The following is a 13066-nucleotide window of genomic DNA, read 5'->3' as shown; positions in this document are numbered from 1 at the left end:
CCCTTGGTCATTTCTAGCAGCAGTCATGAACTTATTTACTCTTAGCAACCACTGTTCTGCTACTTACTTGAAATTTCAAAGGTGACCCATAAAAGGGTTGCGATTACATGGTGATAGAACCTCACCTGAAAGTCATGAGGAGTATCCCAGCAGTATCTCTGTTAGTGATATTATCGATCACAGATAGTCAAGACTTGTATCATCTTAACATTTCTCTGAAAATTATTGAAAATATCTTGTGCCATTCTTTATGGGGAACCATTTTTTAAATGAAGGTCTTCATTTCTAGCTTTTGTAATAGCGTAATTCCTACTTGATACATACATATCTTAAGATCATATGTGAATGCATGGTTTAAATGGCAAGCTAGTACATGAAATGACATGGATATTAATATTCTGAATATCTTTTTAAACAAAATTCAACTTTTAATAATATTCTGAATATCTTTTTAAACAAAATTCAACTTCTTAGTTTTATCAACATAAATACGAAAGCATTAATTCAGTAACTATAGTCTACAACTAGCAGAAAGTTGAAGACTTAGCATAGTACTATAACGTAAAAAAATGGCAGTATTGATATCTTGATTGGTATTTTATGTAAAGTATTCAGAATTTATTAAAATGAAGTGAACAGAAAACTTTGAAACTGCTTAATACATTTCAGCTGAAAATTAGCATAACATTTTATATAAGACAGCACTAGAAATACGATTTTAATTTTTAGTATTATAAAAATGTAATTCTAAAATTTTTGCCAGTAATAAAATCAATGAAAATAAATGATTCAAAAAACAACCTTGCATTTTAAAATGAACATTTAAGTATATAATATTCATAAAAATAAATTGTGAAAATGTTGCGTCACAAGCAAGGTTTTGTGTTTCCAGTTGCTGGTAAAGCTCTCCCTGATTTCATTCATTTGACTGCTGAGACTTAAAAATATCTTTTTAAATCCCCTGCTCACTACTTTTTTGGGTATAAGAGGTAGGGACTGTAATTTCCTTTTAACTGAATATCTGTTTCAGAGGTTTGAAAAGATTCAGATTTCATCCCTACCCCAGTTTGTATAATTAATTTCCATTTAATTTTTCAGTGTTAATGGTTCATGTCATCATTCCAATCCTAGATAAATCCACCTTAGCTGTGGTCTGTTTATAAATATACTGCTCTTACTTTGCTAACATTTTGTTAGGACCTTTTTAGATCTATGGTCATGAGAAATATGGACCTGTTTTTTCCTTTTCTTGAATATATTTATCAGGTTTTTTCTACCCTCATATAATGAGTGCAAAAGAGTACCCTTACTTATTTTCAGAAATACTTGTGTAAGATTAGTATTATTTTTTTCTTAAATAATTTGGTAGTGGTTACCAGTTAGATTACCTGGGCCTGAAAATTTCTTTGTGGGAAGGTTTTTGTTTATTTTTTATTTTATTTTGAAATAATTATACATTCATTGGCATTTTTTTTTAAGTCTGGGTTGATCGCATCCCTTCATCTGTTTTCCCACAATGGTAACAAAATCAGGAAATTGATAGTTACAATCTATAGTTCCAGCTTTCAATTTTTCATGCACTTACTTGTATGTACATATAGGTGTGTGCATTTTTAGCACATGTATGGATTTGCATAACCAGTACCATAGTCAAAGTACAGAACCTTCTCATCACTAGAAGGTTCCCTTTTGCTGTCTCTTTGTAACCACACTCACATTCCTCCAGCATCATTCCCTTGAGGTCCATCAGAGTTGTTAAGTGTATCAATAATTCATTTCTTTCTATTGCCACATAATATTCCACAATATGGATTAACCATTCACCCATTAAAGGACACTTGGGCTGTTTTCAATTTTTGGCTATTAGGAATAAAGCTGCTATGAGCATTTAGGCACTGAGTTTTGCATGAACCATAGGTTTTCTTTCTCTGGGATAAATGCCAAAGAGTCAATCTGGATCATATGATGTATGTGCTTACTTTTTTTAAGAAAATGATTCAGGTTTCTTAAAACTACTTTCCAGAGTTTCTATACCATCGTACACTTCCCTGGGTAATATATGAGTGATGCACTTTCTCTGTATCATTGCCAGCATTTAGTGGTGTCAAAATCGTTCATTTCATCCATTCTGCCAAGTGTGTTGTAATATGCCATTGTGGGTTAATTTGAATTACTCTGATAGCAATGATATGGAATCTCTCCATATTACTTGCCATCTGTATGTTGTTTTTGATGAAATGTCCAATTTTTTACTGCTGAATTTTCGATTCTTTGTGTATTCTAGTCCTTTAGGAAATATATAGTTTGCAGGTATTTTTCTCCCATTCTGTAGCTAGTCTTTTGATCTTAACAGAATCTTTTTCATAGCAAAAGTTTTAATTTGATGAACTCTGTATGCATCTTTCAACAGTTTGTTCCTCTTTTTTGCTGAGTAGTACTTATTCCTTGAAAAGGATTTACCACTCTTTTTAACCATTTGCCAGTTGAAAAGACTTCAACATTGTTTCCAGTTTGGGGCTATTATGAATAAAGTTACAGTCATGTGCAGTGTTTTAGGTAAACATAACTTCATTTCTCTGGGATAAATCCCAAGAGTGCAGTTGTTGAGTTTGAGTTCTTTGCATATTCTAAATATACTGTTGTATCCTTCTCCACTGAATTACTTTTCTACATATGTCAAAAATAAGTTGAGCATATTTATGTCAGTCTCTTTTGGTGTTTGTCTTCATCTCCATCAGGCTTTGCTGGTGCATGCCCGTTTAGAATCATAATGTCTTGGTGGGTTGATCTTTCATCATTATATAAGTTCCATTGTTATTTATGTCTTGTAATGTTATTTGTTCTGAATATAACCATTCCTGTATTTTTTTAATGTTTATGTGGTATATATTTCTCTTTTCATTTCAACCTATTTATGTTGCTGAATTTGAGATGAGTTTCTTATAAACAGCATATGGTTGAATCTTTTTTTTTTGTCCACTCGGTCCATCTCTGCCTTTTAATTGGTATAGTTAGACCATTTGTGTTTAAGGGAATTGTTATGTTAAAGTTTTCTGCCTTTTTTTTTTCTGTTTCTTTCCTCTTTATGGTTCCTTGTTTCTATCTTTTTGCTTTCCATGGGTTACTTAGTTACCTGGACATTTCTTAGAATTCCATTTTGATTGATTTTTAGTGTTCTTTTTTTGTTTGTATTGTTTAGTACAGTTCTCTGTGGTTGCTGTTGGTACTACATTTTAAATATGTGATACTGGTATCAGCATCTCTTCCAGACCATGTGGAGACCATGCTTCCAATTACGCCTCTGACCTCTCTGAGTTTTAAGTATCATTGTCTTGAAAGTAAATGCTGTTAGAATGTTTTGACTGGAATATAAATTGTTACAATTGTTACAATTTATATTCAAAATGTGTCATCAGTATGATTTAATAAAACTAAATAAGAATGGCAATCTGTTGGTTTTATCTATATTTCTGCTATTTCCATTCTTCTGTTTGCTTCAAGTATCCATCTTTTATTACTTCCTTTAGTCAGTCTTCAGAGAAAGGTCTGCTGTTGACAAATCCTGCTTTCTTTTGAGGATGACTATTGCCCCTTTATTCCTGAAGAATAGTTTATGCCATTTAGGGTTCATCAGCTTCTTGAATCTGTGGGTTTGTGTATTTTGCCAAATATGGAAAGTTTTCAGCCATTATTTTTCAAACACTTTTTCATTTCCACTCTCTCCTTTCTTTTCTGGGTCTTTAATGATACCAGTGTTCAGTCACTTATTGTTCCACACGTACCTGAGGGCTCTGTTCATTGCTTTTTTCAGTCTTCTCTCTCTTTTGTTCAGATTTTTGTTCTTTGTCAGCTTCACCCGTTACTGAACCTATCCAATAAGTATTTTTCTCTTTTTGTATTTTTCAATTCTGTAATTTTCATGTGGCTCTGTTTTAACTTCTGTTTCTTTGCTGATATTTTTTATTGTTTGATTTGTGAAACAGGAGAACTTGTAATTGCTTGTAGAATGATTTTTATGATAACTGCATTAAAATCATTGTCAGATAATCCAATATTTCATTCATCCCAGTGTGAGCATCAGTTTTTCTTTCCTACATGTTGTAGTTTTCCTGGTTCAGGATATTTGGCTGTTATGTTAGGATACCCTGGGTCCAATTTACATTTTTTACTTTTAGCAAGCAGTCATCCTGTTTAAGTTGAGCATGCAGGTCCTGGAATACTTTTTATGGGTTATGGTTCCAAGGACAAATTTAGTTTTCAGAGCCTTTGTGTTGCTCTTCTGGTTCCATTCATTTGTCTCATTCCCCTGGGGCTCCTGCTGGTCCCTTCTGGTGCTGCCTGAGGGTGGTGAGATGAGCTGCTTCTCCAGGCTGGGCTTCCTGGTGTCTATCTCAGGCCCCATAGGGCTGGTAAGTGCTTCCTGGGCCCTTCGCCTATTAGTAGCAGGATCCCCCTGCTGTGTTGTTCCTTGCCATTCAGTTTCTCTGGGCTGGAAGGGACTCCGAAGCTCCACTAGAAGGAGAGCACCTCTCAGGCCGGGGCCAGTTGTGGCAGCATTCCCCTGCTAACTATGACTCTGGGCTGGGAAGGAGAGTTTTTAAGATTTTTCCTTCTATCTTCTGTTTCTGTGGTATTATCATTGTGCTTAATTCACCATGTGGTTCATCTAGTTTAGCTTTATTTCTTCATATTTGATAGTTTTTTTCCCTTTATTTCTAGTTATTTCCTAGTTCTGTCATACCTTCCAAAATCTTCCTTTTCTTCCATTACCTTGTTCTCGGATAAGATTTAGTTGTTCTTTCATAGCCTGTACTATTAACAAATTTTTTTCAACTCTATTTAAAATTTGTTTACATTTTCATAGTTTGGTTGGCAGATCTTTCGGTGTACTTTCATTCTCTGTAGGGACGACATTCTTGTGCATATGCACATATACTTGCTCTGTTAAAAACTTTGTTTCTTGTTTGACTGTGGTCCCTCTCTGTTGCTTGTTTCTTTTAAAGTGAAATGCGTTTTCCCATACTTGCAACAGGGAGAGTTAGGTGAAGACACCTTTGCATCCTTTAGGAGGACTCTTTTATGAAAAAAAACAAAAATACGGCCTTATGCTTTCTGAAGCTGCCTCCTCTACTCCCTGCTACACATTTATTTGATTTTTTTCTTTGCTTTTATTATCCTTGATCTTGTCAGTTTGGATGTTATTCCTAGCATTTCCACCTCAGTGCGGTTTGTTTTAGAAGGGAATTTCGATGCTCAAGAGTTTTAAGAGCCCAGAGGTTATTGTCTCATGATCCCCTTACAATCATCTACAAATTAGGTCCTGTAGAACTCCCTCTGTTTTTCACCTGCTGTTCTTCCCTTGGCCTGTGCTTTCCAGTGAGTTGTTTCAAGCTTCTCGTTCTCAGGGCTGTAAGAAGCCCGGGAAGCCTCTGCTTCCTCACTCCCAGTGCTGCACTTGCCCAGGTCTCCCAGCTGTCAGCGGTTATAGTTCCTGCCCACGGGTGTGTGAGATTTCATGGGGGTATCTTACAGCCTAGTTTGGTTGTAGAGTTTCTCTGTAGGTCTTTTATTTTCCTATCGAGTTACAGGAATATATAGTTTTTTATGGGAGAGATTAGGAAAATTAAAATAAAAAGCAAAAACGGAATAACTGTCATTGCTACCATCATCTTCCCAAAACCCCTTATCCCCTTATCTATCCTCCACCTGGTTTTAGTGTCTATTAGTATCCTTACCTGAATCCATTATATCACTAGGGATTGCAAATGCTGTTTGGAAAAAATCTGTCTTCTGTTCATTCTACATATATACCTGTCACTCTTTTTCCTCATCGATGGTTTCTGTTTGATGACTGTGAAAGCCAGCTCTATTAAAAAGGCATGATAAAATGTATTCAAGTATTTTAAAGTAAGAAATTAATCATTAAATAGTGACAACTGAGTTTGGCTTTTCAGGGTTTGGTGTTTTGTGTTTTGCCTTTTCTTAATATTGTTATGAACTCATGGATATTTATATATTTAATGTACTTAAGTTATTATTCTTAATGATATTCAAGTTGCTTTTAACATGGTCCCATTAAATTTTGAAATTTTTAACTCTTCTTGGAACATTCTTCACACTAGACCTCAAATAAGCTGCTTTTAGAAGAAATTATGGGGGACTGGCATTTAGAAATAAATTTTGGGTACCCAGGTACAACATTTGCTGTTAAATATTACTGTTTGCAGGCTGCCTTTTGGAGACAAAGTTAGAAGAAATTTTTCCCAACATATCTGGAAATCACCCCATTTCAATACAGAGATAGCTTCCACATTCTTTTGTATGGATGAATGCTATTGTATTTTGTGAATGCAGCAAAAATTATTAATATTTATGGGCCAAGTGGTTATTTCTAACCTTTGCTATTAGAATTAATAACAGTGAATCATCTTATACATGGGGATTATTCCGTATGTATATGGGAGTATCATTAAATTGCTGTGAGACTGTTTCATCAAATTATAGATACATATGTAATTTTGCTGGATATTGCCAAATTCTCCTTCACAAAAATGGAAACATTTTATACTCCCACTAACTGTACAGAAAAGTATCTCTTCTGCAATTTCCCAAACTCAGTGCATTATTAAACTTGGATGTTTACTTGTCTACCAGTTGAGAAATGGTATTTCATTGTAGATATAATTTGTATTTTCCTCATTATGAATGAAGGTGGGCATCTTCTCTTGTACTTAAAAGCTATTTTATTTTTTATAATCTTGTTCATTTTGCTGCTCGGTTATTGGTCATTTTCTTCATTTTTAGAACTTTGTGTTAGGGAGATTGCCACTTCAACTTTGATAAATTTGCACATACACTTTTCTGTTTTGTCATTTGTCTTTTGATTGTGCTAATCAAAGGATTAGCAAAGAATTTTGCCAAGTGAAAGCTTTATGTTTATGTAGTTAAATACTAGTCTTTTCCTTTATTCAGCTTTGGTGTGTATTTTTTTGTTTTTTATTCATTAGTAAATGAATTAAATTCATTTTCTTGCTCTTTTATTTCTTACCCCTATGTCCCTAGTAGAAATTTTGGTCATATTGCCTCTTCTATGGTCACTTTATAAATTGTCCTTTAGGTCCAGGTTTATTTTGCATGTTTCTCAAGTACTTTTGAGTGTTCTTATTTCTATTTCAGATTTGTCCATCTCTCTCCGAGTTTTATATTTTTGATGAATGGTGTTCTTTCCTACTGCTATTGAATTTTCCCTTCATATGAAATGTGGGTATTACAGGTTTCCCATTCTTTATGAACTGAATTTTTCAGATGTACTTTTTTCTGCCAGAGAGTTTTACTTCTCATATATTTGCTGGACTTGTTCCATAATAGCTTTATTTGGATTTCTGGATTCTGTGTCTCTCATTTATGTTTCCTTCCATTGGATTTTTCTGGGCCTGCTGTCAGTAGGCCCACTGGAGAGTGGGGGAGGAGTTTGAGTGGCTTCAGTGCGCTCTCAGCTGTAAAGATACTTCTTCTGTTGCTTTGGTGACACTTACTGCAGCGTATGGTCATATGGCCCAGCACCTTCTGATTCTTCAATTCCATCTTGTTTAATCAGGGCCTTATTTTCTTTATCATTTGCTTCCATCCCCTTACAGCCAGAAACCACTTTCAAGGAACACCTGTGTCTCCCAAGGTGTGCCCTCCCAGCACCCATCCCTTCCATGCATCGTGCCTTCCTAAGAGTGCCATTTCTATTTCAAGATGCTTTCTAAGGCCCTTCATTTTAGCCACCTGGTTGCCAGTGCTTTTACCTGCCCTTAGTAGTTTATTCTTAGGGTGCAGCTCTTGCTTCTGTGGTGAACACGAACTCATGTTATTCTGTACACCCTGCTCTTTCACGTAGCTCCTGCTGGACTCTGCTAGTGTGCACTTGCATGTCAGTTGGTGTTTTCTGCTCTGTTTTCCTAGTTTTAATCTAGGCATGGATTATGGGTGTTTTCATTGGATTTTTCTCTCCTTTTTGATCTGGATAGGTTTTAGGAATGTGAATGGGATGTTTTCCATACAGCTACCATTTTATGTAGAAATGCAGAAGCTTATCTTCATTTTCAGTTTTTTTTTAAGTAGTTACATTTCTAGTTCAGAATTTTAGTGTAGACTATATACTTAAAGGAAGAGGATTTTGTCATTAAGTGTTTTCATTATATAAACTAATAGTAACCCCAATATTTTCTAATTTTTTAGGAATAATCAAAGAAAAGGCTTCTTATTAATGTGGCCGGACTGGTCACAGTGACCACTGCTGGTTGGCTATTGCTTTCAGGGTCTGTATCATCCACTCAAGGGCACCTGCCTATCTTCCTCATCAGGTGTGGCTGGTTCAGTCAGGCTCCAGAGCACTTCTGCAGTTGCTGTGGTAACAAGGAGACTTGATTACCATCCATAGCAGGGCAGATTTCCTGCCCTAACAGAGGGCTCTGGGCTACAGCAGACTTGCATTTTTTTTACCAGCAACCCAAGAGGAATGACTTAAGCTGTGGAATGATTTCACTCCTTCCTAAATGAAAGATGTGCCTGCAAGTTCCATGTCCAGTTTCCTGTGGTGTATTTCTTTATTGTTTTCTTTAGGTGAGTGGGAGGTTTGCAGGAACTGAAGGGACAGGGCGGATATCAGAGTGACAGGGAGGGGAAGTGGCAAGGCCTGGGAGAAAGCCCTGATGAAGCTGCCGACCTATGTCTGAAATAAAGCTGTTGCACCAACAAAACTGCTGGTGTTTTGGTGACAGAAATTGTATGCTGGCATACTAGAATGTCAAAAACTAGAATTACAGTCACAGATGTGGAAAATGTTACATTCTCTGCCAAGATTCTGGAAAGAACTTTTCAAAAACACTAAAATTCATTCTTTTGCCAATTACTGTTTTAAACTTTTTTCTTAAATCTTGAAATTTTTTAACTGAGAATTGTTAAATTTTTGGATACCTGATTATTCAAACCAGAATACCAAGATTGCCCTTAATGAACTTGCATTTTATTTTTAGATTTTAACTAAATCTAAATCATGTTAACATGATTTTTATCACATAGGTTTTAGGAATACCAGGGATTAAATTATTCTCTTAAAATAACTATATTAGAATAATCTCTCCCATTCCCCACAGTACACAATATTGATCAGAGTGTTCTAGTTTATATAAAAATTGTATGCCTTTGTATTACTACTATTAGATGTGTGTGTGGGGGGGTTCCCCCCTTTTCTTTTTCTTTTGTCCTTAATCTATACCATCTTTTCCCTCAAAATTGAGTAAAGTATGAGTAGACAAAGAACAATAAGGAAGGAAGGGTCAATAAAAATACATATACTCAAAGACATCTGAAGTTAGTTTTTCAGAGTATTTCTTTTCAGTCATTTTAATTCATGGAATTTGGGTTTTGGATTTTGGATTTTGCTTGTTACTGATTATATGTTGTTAATACACCATAGTTTACATAATTACTTCCTGTTACTATACATATAGGTTTACCAGCGTTTACTACTGTAAATAATGTAGTGATAAACTAAGCTTTCACATTTTTTAAACTGTTTCCATAAGATAAATTTGCATAAGTGGAATTTCTAGTCCCAGGTCACCAGGAATGAATCTTTAGAGTTCCTAATACTAACTTACAAATTACTTCCTAATATCATTTTAATACAAATCATAAACTTATATTAGTGCTAGTGATAGCAAATGCCAAACTAAATCTGTATTATCTCTTCTCATTAGGGAGTTCTGGGAAATCGTTCATTCATTTACTGATGAGCAGAAAAGACTCTTCTTGCAATTTACAACGGGCACAGACAGAGCACCTGTGGGCGGACTAGGAAAATTAAAGATGATTATAGCCAAAAATGGCCCAGACACTGAAAGGTAACCACTAAATTTTGACTACATACCAAAAACTTTGCATTCCACATCACATGTGAACTGTGCAGTAGCTTCTGAGCAATCTTGCAGTTTTAAGTAGAAATTTCTAAATCACATGAAACATTAGTTAAGAGAATATTTTATCATGGTTGTTTGAGGAAATTTTTTAATGGGGCTCACTTGATTTGGAATTTTGCAATTTGATAAGATTCATTCGGTTTTGTTTCAGAATTTTTCAACCAAAAACCATATTATGTAGTCTATTTGGAATGGTTAAATTGAGTTCAGGAGGTTATCTTTTCAGCACTAGATTTTGCTAGAATCCTCAACTCCATAATCTTGACATTCAGTTGTGTTCTCTCTCCATTGTAGTGAGTAGGGACCATACAAGAACAGTAACATGTTTAATGACAAATGTGCAGAAACATTTCTAATAGTATTCTGCAATATTTGATACATAATGGTATTAGTGTAAATCTATGTATTTTTTGTTATTAAATTATTTATATAGTCATATTACCAGGAATATTTCTGTTAAGCATAAAGTAGCACAGACTTTGAAATCTTGAGAACCAGGTTGAACTATTATCTCTACCTTAGAGTAAATTACTTAGCTTCTCAGGGACTTCAGTCCCATAGTTGGGATACTGATACTCTGTAACTCTAAGGGTTTTAAGTACCTAAAACAATATCTGATAATATAATAATAACTCCTTGGATGCAATATGTTAACATCATCAATCATTAGCATTAGCAATGAGATAACAACAAACTGATACTTGTAGTTGCATAAGAAAAGCAAAAAGTTTATCCTTATGACTTGCATTAATGTGTAATCTGCATTGCAAACCATCTCAACTATATATGCCATCTAAAAGTAGGGTCAGTTAATACTGAACATATTTCCCATTACTTATTTTCCTGTTTTTCCCCTTTCTCTCTATTTAGGTTACCTACATCTCATACTTGCTTTAATGTCCTTTTACTTCCGGAATATTCAAGCAAAGAAAAACTTAAAGAGAGATTGTTGAAGGCCATCACTTATGCCAAAGGATTTGGCATGCTGTAAAAAAATAAAATAAAGTAAAAACAAAAAAAAAAAAAGGAAAAAGGAAAAAAAGAAATAAAAGGAAAAAAATAAATTTAAAATTTTAATAAATATAACAAGAAGGATAAAATTGGTGGTGATAGTGTTCTAGTACAAAAAGGCTGTAAGATAGTGAACCACAGTAGTCACCTATGTCTGTGCCTCCCTTCTTTATTGGGGATATGTGGGCTGGAACAGCAGATTTCAGCTACTTTTATGAACAAATCCTTTATTATTATTAATATTATTTTTTTGCGTGAAAGTGCTACTTATTCTTTCACTTGTATGTACAGAGAGGTTTTTCTGAATATTTATTTTAAGGGTTAAATCACTTTTGCTTGTGTTTATTACTGCTTGAGGTTGAGCCTTTTTGAGTATTTAAAATATATATACCAACAAAACTACTCTCCCAAGGAAAATATTGCCACCATTTGTAGACCATGTAACCTTCAAGTATGTGCTATTTTTGTCCCTGTATCTAACTCAAATCAGGAACTGTATTTTTTTTAAAAACCAATTTGCTTTTGAAACTTGAAGTCTTGAAAACAGTGTGATGCAATTGCTGCTGTTCTAGTCCCCAAAGAGTTTTCTGTGCAAAATCTTGAAATCAATAAAGATGGAAGGGAGAACTTGGAATGCTTAACTGCAGCCCTCAGAACTTTACTTTAGTAACAGCACAACAAATTAAAAAGTCATGCCACAGTATGTCGTCGTCATGTGTGTCGCAGTGAACTGTCAAGTAGCCAGTCCTCTAGCACGTGTGCGGACAGGGATTCATTGTTCTTGTCGTTTTAAGTTTACTGGGGAAAAGTGCATTTGGCCAAAAGAAACAGTAGTAAAGCCTGTTGCAAGAAAGTTAGGAAGTTTGTTGTTTTTTATAAACACAAAGCATGTGAAAGTGCACTTAAAATAAATTTTTTATTATTACCTGCATTTTTAAATAGACAATCCAAAGTCTTCCCTTTGTGTCGCCATCATCTTGTCTAATCAGCCATTTCACCAAGGCACATGATCAGTGTTGTGACTTAATAGGAAGGAGGCTACTGTGCCTTGTACTTGATCATACAGTAAGCAGATCCAGAAATGAATGGAGCTATTACTCGTAAGTCCTATTTACATTGTATATCCCCAAAGATTAAATTTTACTTCAAAAAATAAGTGTTAATTATTATTTTAATGTACTGTGGAAAAGTACAAATAGATTTAAATTACTGGACATGCAGAAGTAAGTAGTTTCCCCTTTCTAGTCTTCTGTGTCTTGTGATGTTCATTTCCTTTATTGCCATTATAATAAAAGGATTATGTATTTTTAAGGAGAGACATATGATATATCCTTTTACTACAAGCTACAGCTAATGTGCTGAGCTTGTGCCTTGATTGTTTTAACTGACAGATCAACCTGATTTGTTTGAAATTCGCAGAAAAAAATACAGCTTTCAAATCATTGGAGGGGAATAAGGATGTCTTTCAGGATTATTTTAATTATTTTAGTAACTGAGACAGAACTGTTGTGTACCTTAACACTAAATAAAACAGTGACATTCTTCACCATAATCTAGTGAAAAAAAGAAGACAATTATTTCCATATTGTGATAAGTAACATAAGGTTTTACTGGGTTGGGTCAGCCTTTAGTAAAACACTGTTAAGTCTGTATACTACCTTGATGCAAGGAACCCTCCTGCCCCTACAGTCATCTTAAAGGGCCTCTAATCCGTGTGCTTCTGTGTGTAATGAAAGAAAGAAGAGAAATCAAATACTCTGGGGTCATTTTATATAATAAATTCATGAAGAAATCTGTGCTCTTCAGTTCTCAAGTTTTATTATCACTGCAGTATTGAAGTTCTACAATTGTAATATATGTATGAAGTTTGTGAATGGTAATTGAGAATAGGTTATCAGATACAGAATTCATAACAAATAGACTTTTAACAGCTGAAAAATAAACCTATCCTTAAAAATATCAAAAGTCATTGGTTGTCCAGACTAGCTGCTCTCCCCTGCTTAGTTATTAATTATCCTGGGCATGTTACTACTACTATTATCATTGCTCCCTTTTCATTACTATTTACTAGAATGTCACTGACCAGT

The 13066-nt window shown here is 34.6% G+C and overlaps 1 protein-coding gene across 4 annotated transcripts in view; it reads left to right on the top strand.

Annotated features, from left to right (window-relative positions):
- UBE3A (ubiquitin protein ligase E3A) overlaps nucleotides 1–12776 on the top strand; it is a 99002-nt gene extending 86226 nt beyond the window's left edge. For all 4 annotated transcript variants that reach the window (XM_037016610.2, XM_017645908.3, XM_073227110.1 and 1 more), the window contains 2 exons: nucleotides 9750–9893; nucleotides 10839–12776. In XM_037016610.2, the coding sequence (XP_036872505.1) occupies nucleotides 9750–9893; nucleotides 10839–10959 (265 nt within the window). In that variant the 3' untranslated portion in view covers nucleotides 10960–12776. The remainder of the gene's footprint in view (nucleotides 1–9749; nucleotides 9894–10838) is intronic.
- Nucleotides 12777–13066: the final 290 nt, after the last annotated feature.

Source organism: Manis javanica, chromosome 18 (genome assembly GCF_040802235.1).
Source record: "Manis javanica isolate MJ-LG chromosome 18, MJ_LKY, whole genome shotgun sequence".
NCBI lineage: Eukaryota > Metazoa > Chordata > Mammalia > Pholidota > Manidae > Manis > Manis javanica.
The sequence above is the reverse complement of the archived record's forward strand: the minus strand, read 5'-3'. Positions and strand labels throughout refer to the sequence as shown.